The sequence below is a fragment of the Symphalangus syndactylus genome, chromosome 1 (assembly GCF_028878055.3).
Source record: "Symphalangus syndactylus isolate Jambi chromosome 1, NHGRI_mSymSyn1-v2.1_pri, whole genome shotgun sequence".
NCBI classification, from domain to species: Eukaryota; Metazoa; Chordata; class Mammalia; order Primates; family Hylobatidae; genus Symphalangus; species Symphalangus syndactylus.
The window spans coordinates 122,877,643-122,890,425 of NC_072423.2; the positions used below are offsets into that span (position 1 = coordinate 122,877,643).

General features: G+C 42.6%; 1 protein-coding gene across 8 annotated transcripts in view; it reads right to left on the minus strand.

Annotated features, from left to right (window-relative positions):
• The window catches only part of DLEC1 (DLEC1 cilia and flagella associated protein), an 80,097-nt gene that overhangs the window by 50,270 nt on the left and 17,044 nt on the right, over positions 1-12,783 (minus strand). For 6 of the 8 annotated variants that reach the window (XM_063612086.1, XM_055282927.2, XM_055282919.2 and 3 more), the window contains exons 3-6: positions 10,255-10,365; positions 7,700-7,899; positions 7,268-7,488; positions 6,155-6,233 (exon numbers count right to left, since the gene is read on the minus strand). In XM_063612086.1, coding sequence (XP_063468156.1) covers positions 6,155-6,233; positions 7,268-7,488; positions 7,700-7,899; positions 10,255-10,365 — 611 coding nt within the window. The remainder of the gene's footprint in view (positions 1-6,154; positions 6,234-7,267; positions 7,489-7,699; positions 7,900-10,254; positions 10,366-12,783) is intronic. The other 2 variants (XM_063612096.1, XM_063612098.1) reach the window with 1 other exon arrangement.

The following is a 12,783-nucleotide window of genomic DNA, read 5'->3' on the forward strand; positions in this document are numbered from 1 at the left end:
TTACTCAATATGCCCCAAGTCAGATAACTAAAATACCTCTTAGTCTAGGTAGACACTTTCACTGGATAGGTAGAGGCCTTTCCTACAGGGTCTGAGAAGGCCACCACAGTCTTTCTTCCCTTCTGTCAGACATAATTCCTCAGTTTAGCCTTCCCACCTCTATACAGTCTGATAACAGACCAGCCTTTATAGTGAAATCAGCCAAGCAGTTTTTCAGGCTCTTAGTATTCAGTGAAACCTTTGTATCCCTTACGGTCTTCCGTCTTCAGGAAAAGTAGAACAGACTAAAAGTCTTTTAAAGACACATCTCACCAAGCTCAGCCATCAACTTAAAAAGGACTGGACAATACTTTTCCACTTTCGCTTCTCAGAATTCAGGCCTGTCCTCAGAATGCTACAAGGTACAGCCCATTTGAGCTCCTGTATAGATGCTCCTTTTTATTAGGCCCCAGTCTCATTCCAGACACCAGACCAACTTAGACTGTGCCCCCAAAAAACTTGTCATCCCTATTATCTTCTGTCTAGTCATACTCCTATTCACCGTTCTTAACTACTCATACATGCCCTGCTCTTGTTTACATTGCTGGTTTACACTGTTTCTCCAAGCCGTCACAGCTGATATCTCGTTGTGCTATCCCCAACCTGCCACTCTAAACTCTTGAAGTAAATAAATAATCTTTGCTGGCAGGACTATGCTGAATCTCCTTAGGCACTCTCTAATCAGATGTCCTGAGTCGTCCCAATTCTTAGACCTTTTATACCTGTTTTTCTCCTTCTCTTATTCCATTTAGTTTCTCAATTCATACAAAACTGTATCCAGGCCATCACCAATAATTCTAAATGACAAATGTTCCTTCTAACAACCCCACAATATCGCCCCTTACCACAAAATCTTCCTTCAGCTTAATCTCTCCCACTCTAGGTTCCCACGCCGCCCCTAATCCCACTCGAAGCAGCCCTGAGAAACATCTCCCATTATCTCTCCATACCACCCCCCAAAATTTTCACTGTCCCAACATTTTACCACTATTTAATTTTACTTTACTTATTAATATAAGAAGACAGGAATGTCAGGCCTCTGAGCCCAAGCTAAGCCATCATATCCCCTGTGACCTGCACGTACACATCCAGATGGCCGGTTCCTGCCTTAACTGATGACATTCCACCACAAAAGAAGTGAAAATGGCCTGTTCCTGCCTTAACTGATGACACTGTCTTGTGAAATTCCTTCTCCTGGCTCATCCTGGCTCAAAAGCTCCCCTACTGAGCACCTTGTGACCCCCACTCCTGCCCGCCAGAGAACCCCCCTTTGACTGTAATTTTCCTTTACCTACCCAAATCTTATAAAATGGCCCCACCCCATCTCTCTTCACTGACTCTCTTTTCGGACTCAGCCCGCCTGCACCCAGGTGAAATAAACAGCCATGTTGCTCACGCAAAGCCTGTTTGGTGGTCTCTTCACACAGATGCGCATGAAATATAACATGACAGAAGCCACATTTCCATCACCCAGCTTAAGAAATAAAACATTACAGATAAAGTTGAAATCCTCTACCAGCCCCCCACCAGATAAAAATCAACATAAATATGAAGTATGTCTTCCTATTTTTATTTATAGGTTTGTATTCCTAAATCAGCATTTACATCAATTTTTGGCCAACACTACATATTACACCAATCCATCTGTGAAACAGCTGGTGGGAACTAGGGTGTGAGCACCATGGGATGGTATCGTCACAATTACCAAGGCTTTCACTAGTGGTCAACTGAAATGAGGTGCAGGTGGAAGGCCAGGGAGTGAAACATGGTCGCTGTGGTGGCTGCAAGGTTTGGGACAGTGATCATTATAAGGATTGTGGCATGGACTGGCTTTCCTTAACAGCACTGGAAGCTTTGGAGGAAAAAAATAATAGGCTCAGGAGAGCCAACTGCCAACTCAAGGCCTGCTGTGAAGACATTCCTTGCATTCCTGGGTTTCAAAGAATTGGGTGTGTGTGTGTGTGTGTGTGTGTGTGTGTGTGTTGTGTTCCTGTTTGGTTTGGTTTGCTGTTTTTTACCTAGTATTTCTGCACCTATGTTCTTAAGCAAGACTGGTATATATTTTTATTTGTTGTCAAGGTAATTAGGCTTATTACCTAATAATGATGGTACATTCCCTCTTTTTTCTAGTCTCTGAAATAGTTTCATAAAATAGGGAATAGCTCGAATGTTTCGTAATCTGTGCCTGCAAAATGATCTGGGCCTGGTATTTCTTTTTGTGGAAAGTTTTTTTTTTTTAATTGTTTTCTTCTAAATTGGACAGCCACATGGTTTAAAGAGTCGGAGTTCAACAAGGTTTTGAAAATAGAATACTGCCCTCTTCCCCTGGCCCCATCCTGCCATTTTCCACTCCCCAAAGATAAACACTTTTTCCTCCTTTAGCTGATTATTTTGGTATTTATTTCCATGTCTCCAAATAGTATACTACTTTTGTTCAGTTTTAGGTATTAATTATAGATGGAGGATATGGATATTCTCTCTTCCCTCTCCCATATCTGACTCACCATATAACATGCCCTTCCTATCCCCCATCTTTCCAATATAGTTATATCATACTACTGGTTAGATTAGAAATTCATGTTATATTCAAGTTACTAAGTAAATGCTATTCACAGCTGAGCATGAGGTGATTCCTTTCCCTGCCTTGTACAATTTTTGGTTTTCCTGGAGTGAATAGTCAACTAATTATTTTGTTTGCTTTGTGCTTATCAATAATTCAATCCTTCTCCAACACCCTACAAATCTCTCCCCCATATGTCCAGATGTATCAGGGACTCTTGTCAATGTCATCTCCATAAATCAACCTCTCCTAGAGCCTTCTGGCCTCTTCTAATCTGGGCTAGTTGCCCACTACACCTACTGCTATCATATAGGATAACTCCTGTAGCAGTTTTAAGACACATCCGTAAGTTCTTTGACACCGTTCTCATTAGAGATGAAGTCTAGGCTGGACATTGGCTCACGCCTGTAATCCTAGCACTTTAGGAGGCTGAGGCGGGTGGGTTGCTTGAGCTCAGGAGTTTGAAACCAGCCTGGGCAACATAGCAAAAACCCGTCTATACAAAAAATACAAAAATTAGCCAAGTGTGGTGGCATGCACCTGTAGCCCCAACTTCTCGGGAGGCTGAGTTGGGAGGAGTTGCTTGAGCCCAGGAGGCAGAGGTTGCAGTGAGCCAAGATCATGCCACTGCACTCCAGTCTGGGCGACAGAGCCAGACCTTATTTCAAAAAAAAGATTTAAAAAAAAAAAAAAAGAGATGAAGTCTACATATCTTCCCTTGAATCTGGATGAACCTTAGTGACTTGTTTGTAATCTATGGCATGCAGAGGATGTAGTGCTGTGCAACTTATAAGATTAGGTCATAAAATATGATGCAATCTCCTTCTTGCTTGCTAGGATACTCACTTAGAAGTGCAGATACTTGGCTGGGTACAATGGCTCACGCCTGTAATCCCAAGACTTTGGGAGGCCAAGGCGAGTGAATCATCTGAGGTCAGGAGTTCAAGACCAGCCTGGCCAATATGGCAAAACCCTCTCTCTACCAAAAATATAAAAAATTAGCCAGGCATGGTGGTGCGTACCTGTAATCCTAGTTACACGGGAGGCTGAAGTGGGAGAATTGCTTGAACCCAAGAGGCACAGGTTGCAGTGAGCCAAGATCCTGCAACTGCACTCCAGCTTGGGCAACAGAGCAAGATTCCATCTCAAAAAAAAAAAAAAAAGTGCAGATACTCACTTGCATTGTCATGTAAAAGTCTGATTAACCTGAGATTGCCATACTGTAAGGAAGCCCAGCCCACATAGAGAGGCTATGTGGTGTAGACATTCTGGTAGACAGCCTCAGCTCTCTATCTACAACAGCATCAACAGCATCAACCCCAACTTTGATGTCACTCCTAAGCACTGACTCTTTCCAGCAATGGCCTCAAGACATTGTGGAACAAGTCATTCCCATTGTGCTCTCTCTGAATTTTTCACCCAAAGAATTTGTAAGCATGATAAAATGATTGTTTTAAGTTGCTGAGCTTTGGGAAATTTTGCTTTGCAGCAATATTAACTGCAAAATCTCTTAAGAGTTATTAACCTGGAGATTTCCTTCACCTCTCCCCTATGTTGGATCTCTTGGTACCACATTCCATGCCTTCCTCTTCTTTGGTTTCCTCATTTCTATTAGAGAAGCATGTTCCCTGGGAGGTTCCAGAGAAAGGGTACATGGGACATAAATTTTTAAAGACTGAAAATTTGAAATGTTTTTATCCTTACACTTTATAGTTTAGCCAGGTAAATAACTGTTATGAACATCAAAGGGATGAGAATTAGACAAGTAGGCAAAGACCAGAGGAAAGACTGTTCCATAGCACTCTATGTCTACCTCATCTACAGCCTCAGGATCTCCAGGCTCTGAGCACAGGCTTCCACAGCAGGCATCTGCAAGCCCTGAAGAAGAATATCTTCCATATGTCCATTAGCAGCTCTCCCTTTTCCCTATTCTACTCCCTAATTGACATGATTTTAGCTCCTTTCCTCTGGGTGCTTGCCAGCTTCTACAACTGTCCTTAAAACGTGATGGCCAGACACAGAAGTCCCAGAAACAGAAGTACAAAAGACAACACATTACTGTTAAGTCCAGGGAGTAAGCAAAATGCTTCCTCTAATGTTCAGCATATAGAGCTACCATATTGGTCTGCTTTTTGCCATGAGTGGTTGAGACATTCCTAAAGAATTATGGATATGCAAGTGCTCTTTAAACTATAAAATGCAATCCGTGTGTGTGTGAAGAGATTGCTATCATTAGGCCTAGTTGTCTTTGTACCTGGTGAGCAGAGTTGGTGACTGCTAAGCTTGGTCTTGACCTGATTCCCCAAGATGGTGGGAAGCTTTTAAAAGAAAGAAGCTGGGAAAAAGGAATGAGGAAAGTCTCTGCTCTTGCAGGAATTACTGAATATATTGTTAAGATGTAGAGGACAGTAAGAAGGAAAGGGGATTCAACTATATATACATATTTGCTTATGGTTCAAAAAGAAACAATGGAAGAATGCAAACTAATAGAAATAGTTACCTATAGATATCAGGAGAGTACAAGAAAGAGGAGGAGACAGGAATCGAAGTCAGAGGGAAAGTTTTGTTTCTGTTTTTTAAATGGAAAATCAAGCTAATAAATGTAGACGGAATAATAGAATTAGAAATTACCATGTTGTAAGCCCTGATTGAAGAAAAAATGGATCTGGACAATAGTCATTTGGCAGTCATCTAGGCTGTTAACTATTAAGTGAAAGTTTGATAAGAACTTTATAGAGAATGAATCAGACTTTCAACACCTGATGCCATTTATAACTGATCATGGGAAACCCAGATCCCATGCTTCCTCCTGATGGAATGCAGTAAGAAATACACAGTACCACCAAAGAAGTATTCTTGTCAAAAAAGAGGAAAAATGGAACTTGAATCTCATAAAATCTCTATATCTAATGACCAGTTTGTGGAAAATATGGAAGATAAAAGAACATGTTTAATGTCACCACAATAATGCAATTAGCCAAATCCAGGGTGTATGAAATTGCAGTTTCTTCAACAAATAAATGGCATTTTTAAAAAGCAGGAGGTGGGAGAGATATTATTATCAACTAAAGGAGAATTAAGAGATACTTTAATCAAATGCAATGTTTAGATTCTGATGCAAAGAAACCAAATATAAATGGACTTTTTTTTTTTAAACAAATAAAGATCAGACATAGATGAGTATTAGTTGATATTAAGGAAGCATTATTAATATGGCCGGGTGTGACAGTGCTACTATGGTTACTTTTTAAAACCCTTATCTATTAGAGATACTAATTGATGTATTAACTGAAGAATGACATGATATCATATTTTCCTTATATGACTCCAGCACATACATGTGCATATAGATGTGCACATGAAGAGGTTGTAGGAGTAATAGATAAAACCAGATTGGCAAAATGTAGATAACTGTTGAAGCTGCACATTGGGCACATGAGGAGTTGTTATAGTCTTTTCCTTAGTTTTGTGTACAGTTGAAAATTTCCATAATAAAGACTTTTTAAAAATAAGAAAGCAGATGGGGTGGGAGCTGTAAAGAAACAAGATGTCTACCTCATAAACTGGACCAATTTCATAATCTGTGAAAAACCCAATTGGTGGCTTAGCTATAAACACTGGAGTATCAGCACAACTGCGGGATGAAAAAAGAGGGGGAGAAAGGCTGTTAGTTTTGTCCATACAATGAAATAGTAGGCAGTGACTGATTAGTGTAAAAATAAATACATAAAGGCCATCAAAGATATTCACAATATGCCATTTGTTGGGGTTTTTTTTGGATCTTATTGTTAATGCAGGTTATAAAATAATTTTACAGTATGATCCAATCTTTGTGAAGACATAAGTAGCTACATATTTCATTTTCAATATGCATAGGAAAAACTCTACATGTTTAAACACCAATAGGTAACTGGGTTTTTAATATAGGTATGTCAAATATTAGTCTTTTCCAATCTTTCTTTTCTTTCTCTTTTCTTTTCTCCTCTTCTCTTCTCTTTTCTTTTCTTTCTGACAGGGTCTCACTCTGTCACCTAGGCTGGAGTGCAGTGGCATAATCTTGGCTCACGGCAGGCTCGACACCCCTGTGCTCAGGTAATCCTTCCACTTCCGCCTCCCAAGTGGCTGGGATCACAGGTGCACGCCACCACACCCAGCTAGTTTTTGTATCTAATTTTTCTCAATAAAAAATATTAGTTGTCTAATAAATAAATGTTAATAGTTTTAGGCTTACTAAAATTATGAACCCATGAAGCAACTCATTACTTTCATAAGGACAATTACTGATATATAGGCAAAGGCACTCTTAAAGAAAAATCACAGTTTACACTAATTATTTATAATCAATCAAATTTCAAATGCTGTTATTATTCAAGACCTATGCCTCTAATGGGATTGCTTCCATTTGACCCAGATTGCTCCATTGTAAATAACGGGCACACCAACCCCTATTTCTCAAGACCCCTGGCAGGTCAGAAAAGCATAAACCCAGGACTCTGGGGAAGGTCCAAAGGCCATACCAGTGGGTGACCCTGTAGCCCTGCTCTGTTCTGATACTGCTACCCCGCCCTGCAAGTCTAGGGACCTCTACAGCCAGACCAAATGGAGGACCATCTAGGTTAACTCTCATGGGTCAGGTTTTCTGAGAGTTCAAGTCAGAGAAAGACATACCTCTGTTCTGGCTTTGTACTCTGGAATTCTCCTATCGGTGCTGGCTTCTTTGGAGGAAAAATAAGAGACTTGCCTCCATATGGAGTGTTAGGAGGAAAAAAACGGGGGTTTTTTAGGAAGTGGTTCCGACTCTCCATTCTGGCAAGCAGAAGTCTGTCTAGTTCTCTCTGTGGCACACGTAAGTGGTTCATCCAATTTTTATTCCTTGGTTGACTTGCTTTCTTTGAAACATACAAAAGCATAGAGTCAATGACAGGCAAAGGATTGTGCTTATTGACATCTTGACCAACTGCATGACCCATAGATGGCCAGCACAAGCTCTACTCTATTTTGCGATGCATTCATCACAGCTTCTCATGTCATCTAAATGCCTTCCCCTTCACTGCCTCTCTGTCCCCCCAAACACTGCTCTGCCCAGGCTTCCAAACTGACCTTGAGAGGTTCTCTGGTCCTTTCTTTGGCCTTAGGAGTTAAATTCCATGTCAGGCTGTCCACAGTGTGGTCTAACTCATCTTCGAACTCAGCAAGCTTCTTCCTGCATGAATCTTCAAGCTTCTTGTTCAGCTCTTTCTTCTGGACGGAACGCTTCTCACAGCTAAATGTCAGTTTTGAACATCCAGGTAGGGAGATGCCTACAGCATCAAGGAAACAAATTGAATTACTGCAACAAGGTGAGGAGGTGGGCATTCCTAAGATGACCAAATAAAACCACCAAAGCCACAGTTAGCTTAATCTTTCTCCTAAACTTTCACATTTACCACACCAGCTATAATTGCTCTTCAACATATGAATTACTCCTGAATTACTCCATTTTGAATACTCCTATGTATTCAAAATGGCCGGGCGTGGTGGCTCACACCTATCATCCCAGCACTTTGGGAGGCCAAGGTGGGAGCATCACTTGAGCCCAGGAGTTGACACCAGCCTTGGCAACATAGTGAGAGTGAGACCCTATCTCTACAAAAAATAAATTAAAAATTTGCTGGGTGTGGTAGTGCATGCCTGTGGTCCCAGATGCTCAGGACGCTGAGTGGAGAGAATTACTTCAGCACAGGAGGTCAAGGCTGTAGTGAGTTATGGTTGTGCTTCTGCGCTCCAGCCTGGGCAACAAAGCAAGACCCAGTCTCAAAAACAAACAAACAAACAAACGACAACAAAATTTAGGACTAGATTGTTAAAATATTTTCCAACATGGTCAAAGAACATGAGTAGACCACTGTCACACACACATGCATGTACACATACCCCATACATGAGCATGCTTTCTAAAGAGCTCACAGAAGGGATGAAAGTTTGTATGAGCTTTTTACACTGTTAAGATCATCCCCCACCCCCTGGCCAAGTGCAGTGGCTCATACCTGTAATCCTGGCAATTTGGGAGGCTGAGGCCGGCGGATCACTTGAGGTCAGGAGTTGGAAACCAGCCTGGCCAACATGGTGAAACCCTGTCTCTACTAAAAATACAAAAAAATTACCCAGGCATGATGGCAGGTGCCTGTAATCCCAGCTACTCAGGAGGCTGAGGCTGAGGCAGGAGAATTGCTTGAACCCAGGAGGCAGAGGTTGCAGTAGATCATGCCACTGTACTCTGGCCTGGGTGACAGAGTGAGACTCCGTCTCAAGAAAAACAAACAAACAAACAAAACCAAGAAAACCATTCCCCCAAAGGTTAAATGAGAACATTCATTGCTAGCAAGAATGCAATCAAATGGATACCATCACAAATCTCTTAGCACAATGCCTGGTTAACTCAATACATGTTAGCCCCATTCTTATTGACCTGCATGAGATACTGAGTTTCCAACTAACTTTAAAATACTAAGTGATGGCCGGGTGCGGTGGCTCATGCCTGTAAGCCCAGCACTTTGGGAGGCTGAGGTGGGTGGATCACCTGAGGTCAAGAGTTCGAGACCAGCCTGACCAACATAGAGAAATCCCGTCTCTATTAAAAATATAAAATTAGCCAGGTGTGGTGGCACATGCCTGTAATCCCAGCTACTTGGGAGGCTGAGGCAGAAGAATTGCTTGAACCTGGGAGATGGAGGTTGCAGTGAGCCAAGATCGTGCCATTGCACTCTAGCCTGGACAACAAAAGTGAAACTCTGCCTCAAAAACAAAAACAAAAACAAAAAAAACTGAGTGGCTTAATACTCCATGACACTTGATTCTGCTACCTCTTTCTTGCCTTACTTCCCTACGTAGCTCAGACCATCAGTGGAACTCTCCCCAGGAGCACCCTCAATTTTCTAGATCCCAATCCTCCCACCCCAAACACCTTCTCAGCTCCCAAGCCCCAGAGAATCAAACAGTCCCTCAACTGGAGCTGTGGGAGAGCTTGTCTTCTGAGCCCAGCATGCTAGGCAATCCCGATAAGTGGCCACAGAATCCACACAGGGATTTCTCCCTATCCACGTGGGGACTCTTACAAAAGTCCAACTCCCTGCTTAAGCCCACATCACAGCCTCCCACCCCACTCATTCTCAGAATATCTTGCCTCCCATATCACAGGAAACTGGCCCAATGTCACATACATGTACACACCCTCTCTGCCTCTCTACCCAGCCTTCCCTCCATTCTGAAAGGATAAGAAGCTGCTCTTTTCCTGCATGGGAAAACCCATAGGTCCCTGCTCCCACTCATCAGGAACATGCTCCCTTGCTTATCTATGTCTTCAGTTTTTCCTTCTCTTGGTTCTTCAACTGCAACTCCGAACACTTACATAATTCTTGGTGTTGGGCAGCAGATGGGGCATCATAGTCCACATGGAGAAGCCTGGACTTCAGTCATACAGGCGGGGGAGCATTAGCAAGAAACTGGCATGCTCAGATGCTCAGATTTGACTTTCCCAACAGTCACCATCGAAATTAAAGAAAAGGCGAAAAAAACCTCTGAGCAAGGAAATGGCAGCAGAGGTGGCCAATGTGGCCCTGCTACTGCAGAACTTCCCCCAAATGGTATCACAGGCACTGAGAGCAGAGAAGCATTACCTTTAGGTGCAGAGTGAAATGGCACTGTATCGGTGTAGTAATCTTCTGGGGAGATCAAATGATGTTTCCGTAGCAATTCGCTGTCTATACACCATCTGAAGACACTCTTCACTTCATAGAAGGGAAGGGGAGAACAAGGTGTTTCCAGCCAGACTGACCTTGAAGAACCCACACCCAAACTTTCTTCATCCTCCAAGCCTAAACTATCTAACAAAATTCCTTCTCAGAACCCTGTGGGAATGTTGAGATTTAAGAAACTAATCAAGTATCTGTCAGCCACTTAAAAGAGGCCAACCATTGGGCAAAGCTGTGTTGTATTATTTGAGCTAAAATACTGTTACAGAGAAGTCTATAAGAAAATAGAATTATGAGAAATATGGTAGATTGAATAAATGGTCCCAATTCTTCACTCCTGTCTGTATCCAGGCCCTTGACTGTGTGACTTTGCAGTGCCTGCTACTAGAGACAGTGCACTTCTTCACACCTGACTGTGGCCACGTGACGTGCTTTGGCCAGTGAGATGTTGGCAAGGGTTTGAAATGCACTTGTGCAGCTTAGCCTTCCCTCTTGTGGCTTTGCCATCATTGTGACAAGAGCTTCCCTGTCCCTTCATCTTAGACCCCAGGGGGAATCCAGAGCAGACCTGAGCCTGACCTACGCAAGGAGACATGCCTAGCTGGACCCACAGCTTGGAGCCAGTCCAACCGGCCAAGCCCAGCCAGCTCGGCCAATTCCCCACTGACCTGCAGATACAGGAGAGAGAAAATCTCAAGAGAGGGAAGGTGATAATTAACATCTATGGGTGATGAGCCCAGAAATAGTAGCAAACACATTATTATTTATATAACATATAAATAACATTATTTATAGGTATTCCAAAGAATTAAAACTAGCAATGGCTATCTTTGGCAAGTGGACTGAGGTTGGGAGAGGTGAGGTGGAAAAGGCTTTTTTAAAAATAGACTTTATTTTTTAGACCAGTTATAGGTTTGCAGCAAAATTGAGAGGAAGGTACAAAGATTCCCCATACAGCCCCTGCATGCACAGCCTTCCCGATTATCAATATGCCCCACTAGAGAGATACATTTGTTACTACTGAAGAACCTACATGGACACATTATTATCACCCAAAGTCCATGTTTATATTACAGGTCACTCTTGGTGTTGTACATTCTGTGCATTTGTACAAATTTATGAGGTACAGGTGGAGGCTTTTTATTCTTCATTAGAAGTTCTTCTAAACTATTTGATTTTTAAAAACGATACATATTTATTACTTTGATAAAAATTAAAGAAAAAACAGGAAGAATATAAGACTTTTTCAGCTTTTATACAGTTTTATTATCACTTGTCCATTCTTGATAGGCAATGCCGGTCTGGGAGTGGGCATTTCCACTGTAAACAAGAGAGCTGCCTAGCCGCCCGCATCGGTGCTGCCCTCAGGTAGGGACAGTGCAGACATACTCAAGAGCAAGCGGCCATGTCTGCTTTTGCGGGGCAACCTAGAGCACCAGAAAGTGGTGTCACACAGGGGATCAGGACTGGGCAGAGAGAGCACTGAAAAATCTCATTCCCCTTCATCCCATCCCTCAACAGATGTTTCCAGGCAAGAAGATATGGGAGTGTTTGTAAGAGTGAATGGAGTAAGCAAATATTACCAGGAGAGCTTTTGGATATTCTTAGGGATGTATAATTTAAGTATACTTCACAATATTTCAGATATATCAAGAGGAATAAAGAATAATACAGTGGGCCGGGCGCGGTGGCTCATGCCTGTAATCCCACCACTTTGGGAGGCCGAGGCAGGCGGATCACGAGGTCAGGAGATCGAGACCACAGTGAAACCCCTTCTTTACTGAAAATACAAAAATCAGCCAGGCATGGTGGTGGGCGCCTGTAGTCCCAGCTACTCGGGAGGCTGAGGCAGGAGAATGGCGTGAACTCGGGAGGTGGAGCTTGCAGTGAGCCGAGATTGCGCCACTGCACTCCAGCCTGGGCGACAGAGCGAGACTCTGTCTCAAAAAAAAAAAAAAAAAGGAATAATACAGTGAATATCCAAGTACCCATAAGTCATTGCTAAGACAGTTAACCTCCACCATGTCCCACTCTAGAAAGATCATTTCCAATCCTGTCCCCAGCTGGGGAAATCACTCACTAGAGTACATATGTATCATCCCCACCCACGTTTATATTTTTGAATAGTTACAGATTCTTAAAAACAAACAAAACTTCTGCATGTCTTAAATATAACATGTCATATGTCATCACACTGTATGTGTTCCGCCTGAATTTTCTTTCTTTGTGGATTATCTTTGTGGGATCCACCTATGTGATCCATGTAGTTCTTTTTTTTTTTGAGACAGTCTCGCTCTGTCGCCCAGGCTGGAGTGCAGTGGCATGATCTCAGCTCACTGCAACCTCTGCTTCCTGGGTTCAAGCGCTTCTCCTACCTCAGCCGCCTGAGTAGCTGGGACTACAGGCTCAGGCCACCACACCCAGCTAATGTTTTGTATTTTTAGTAGAGACGGG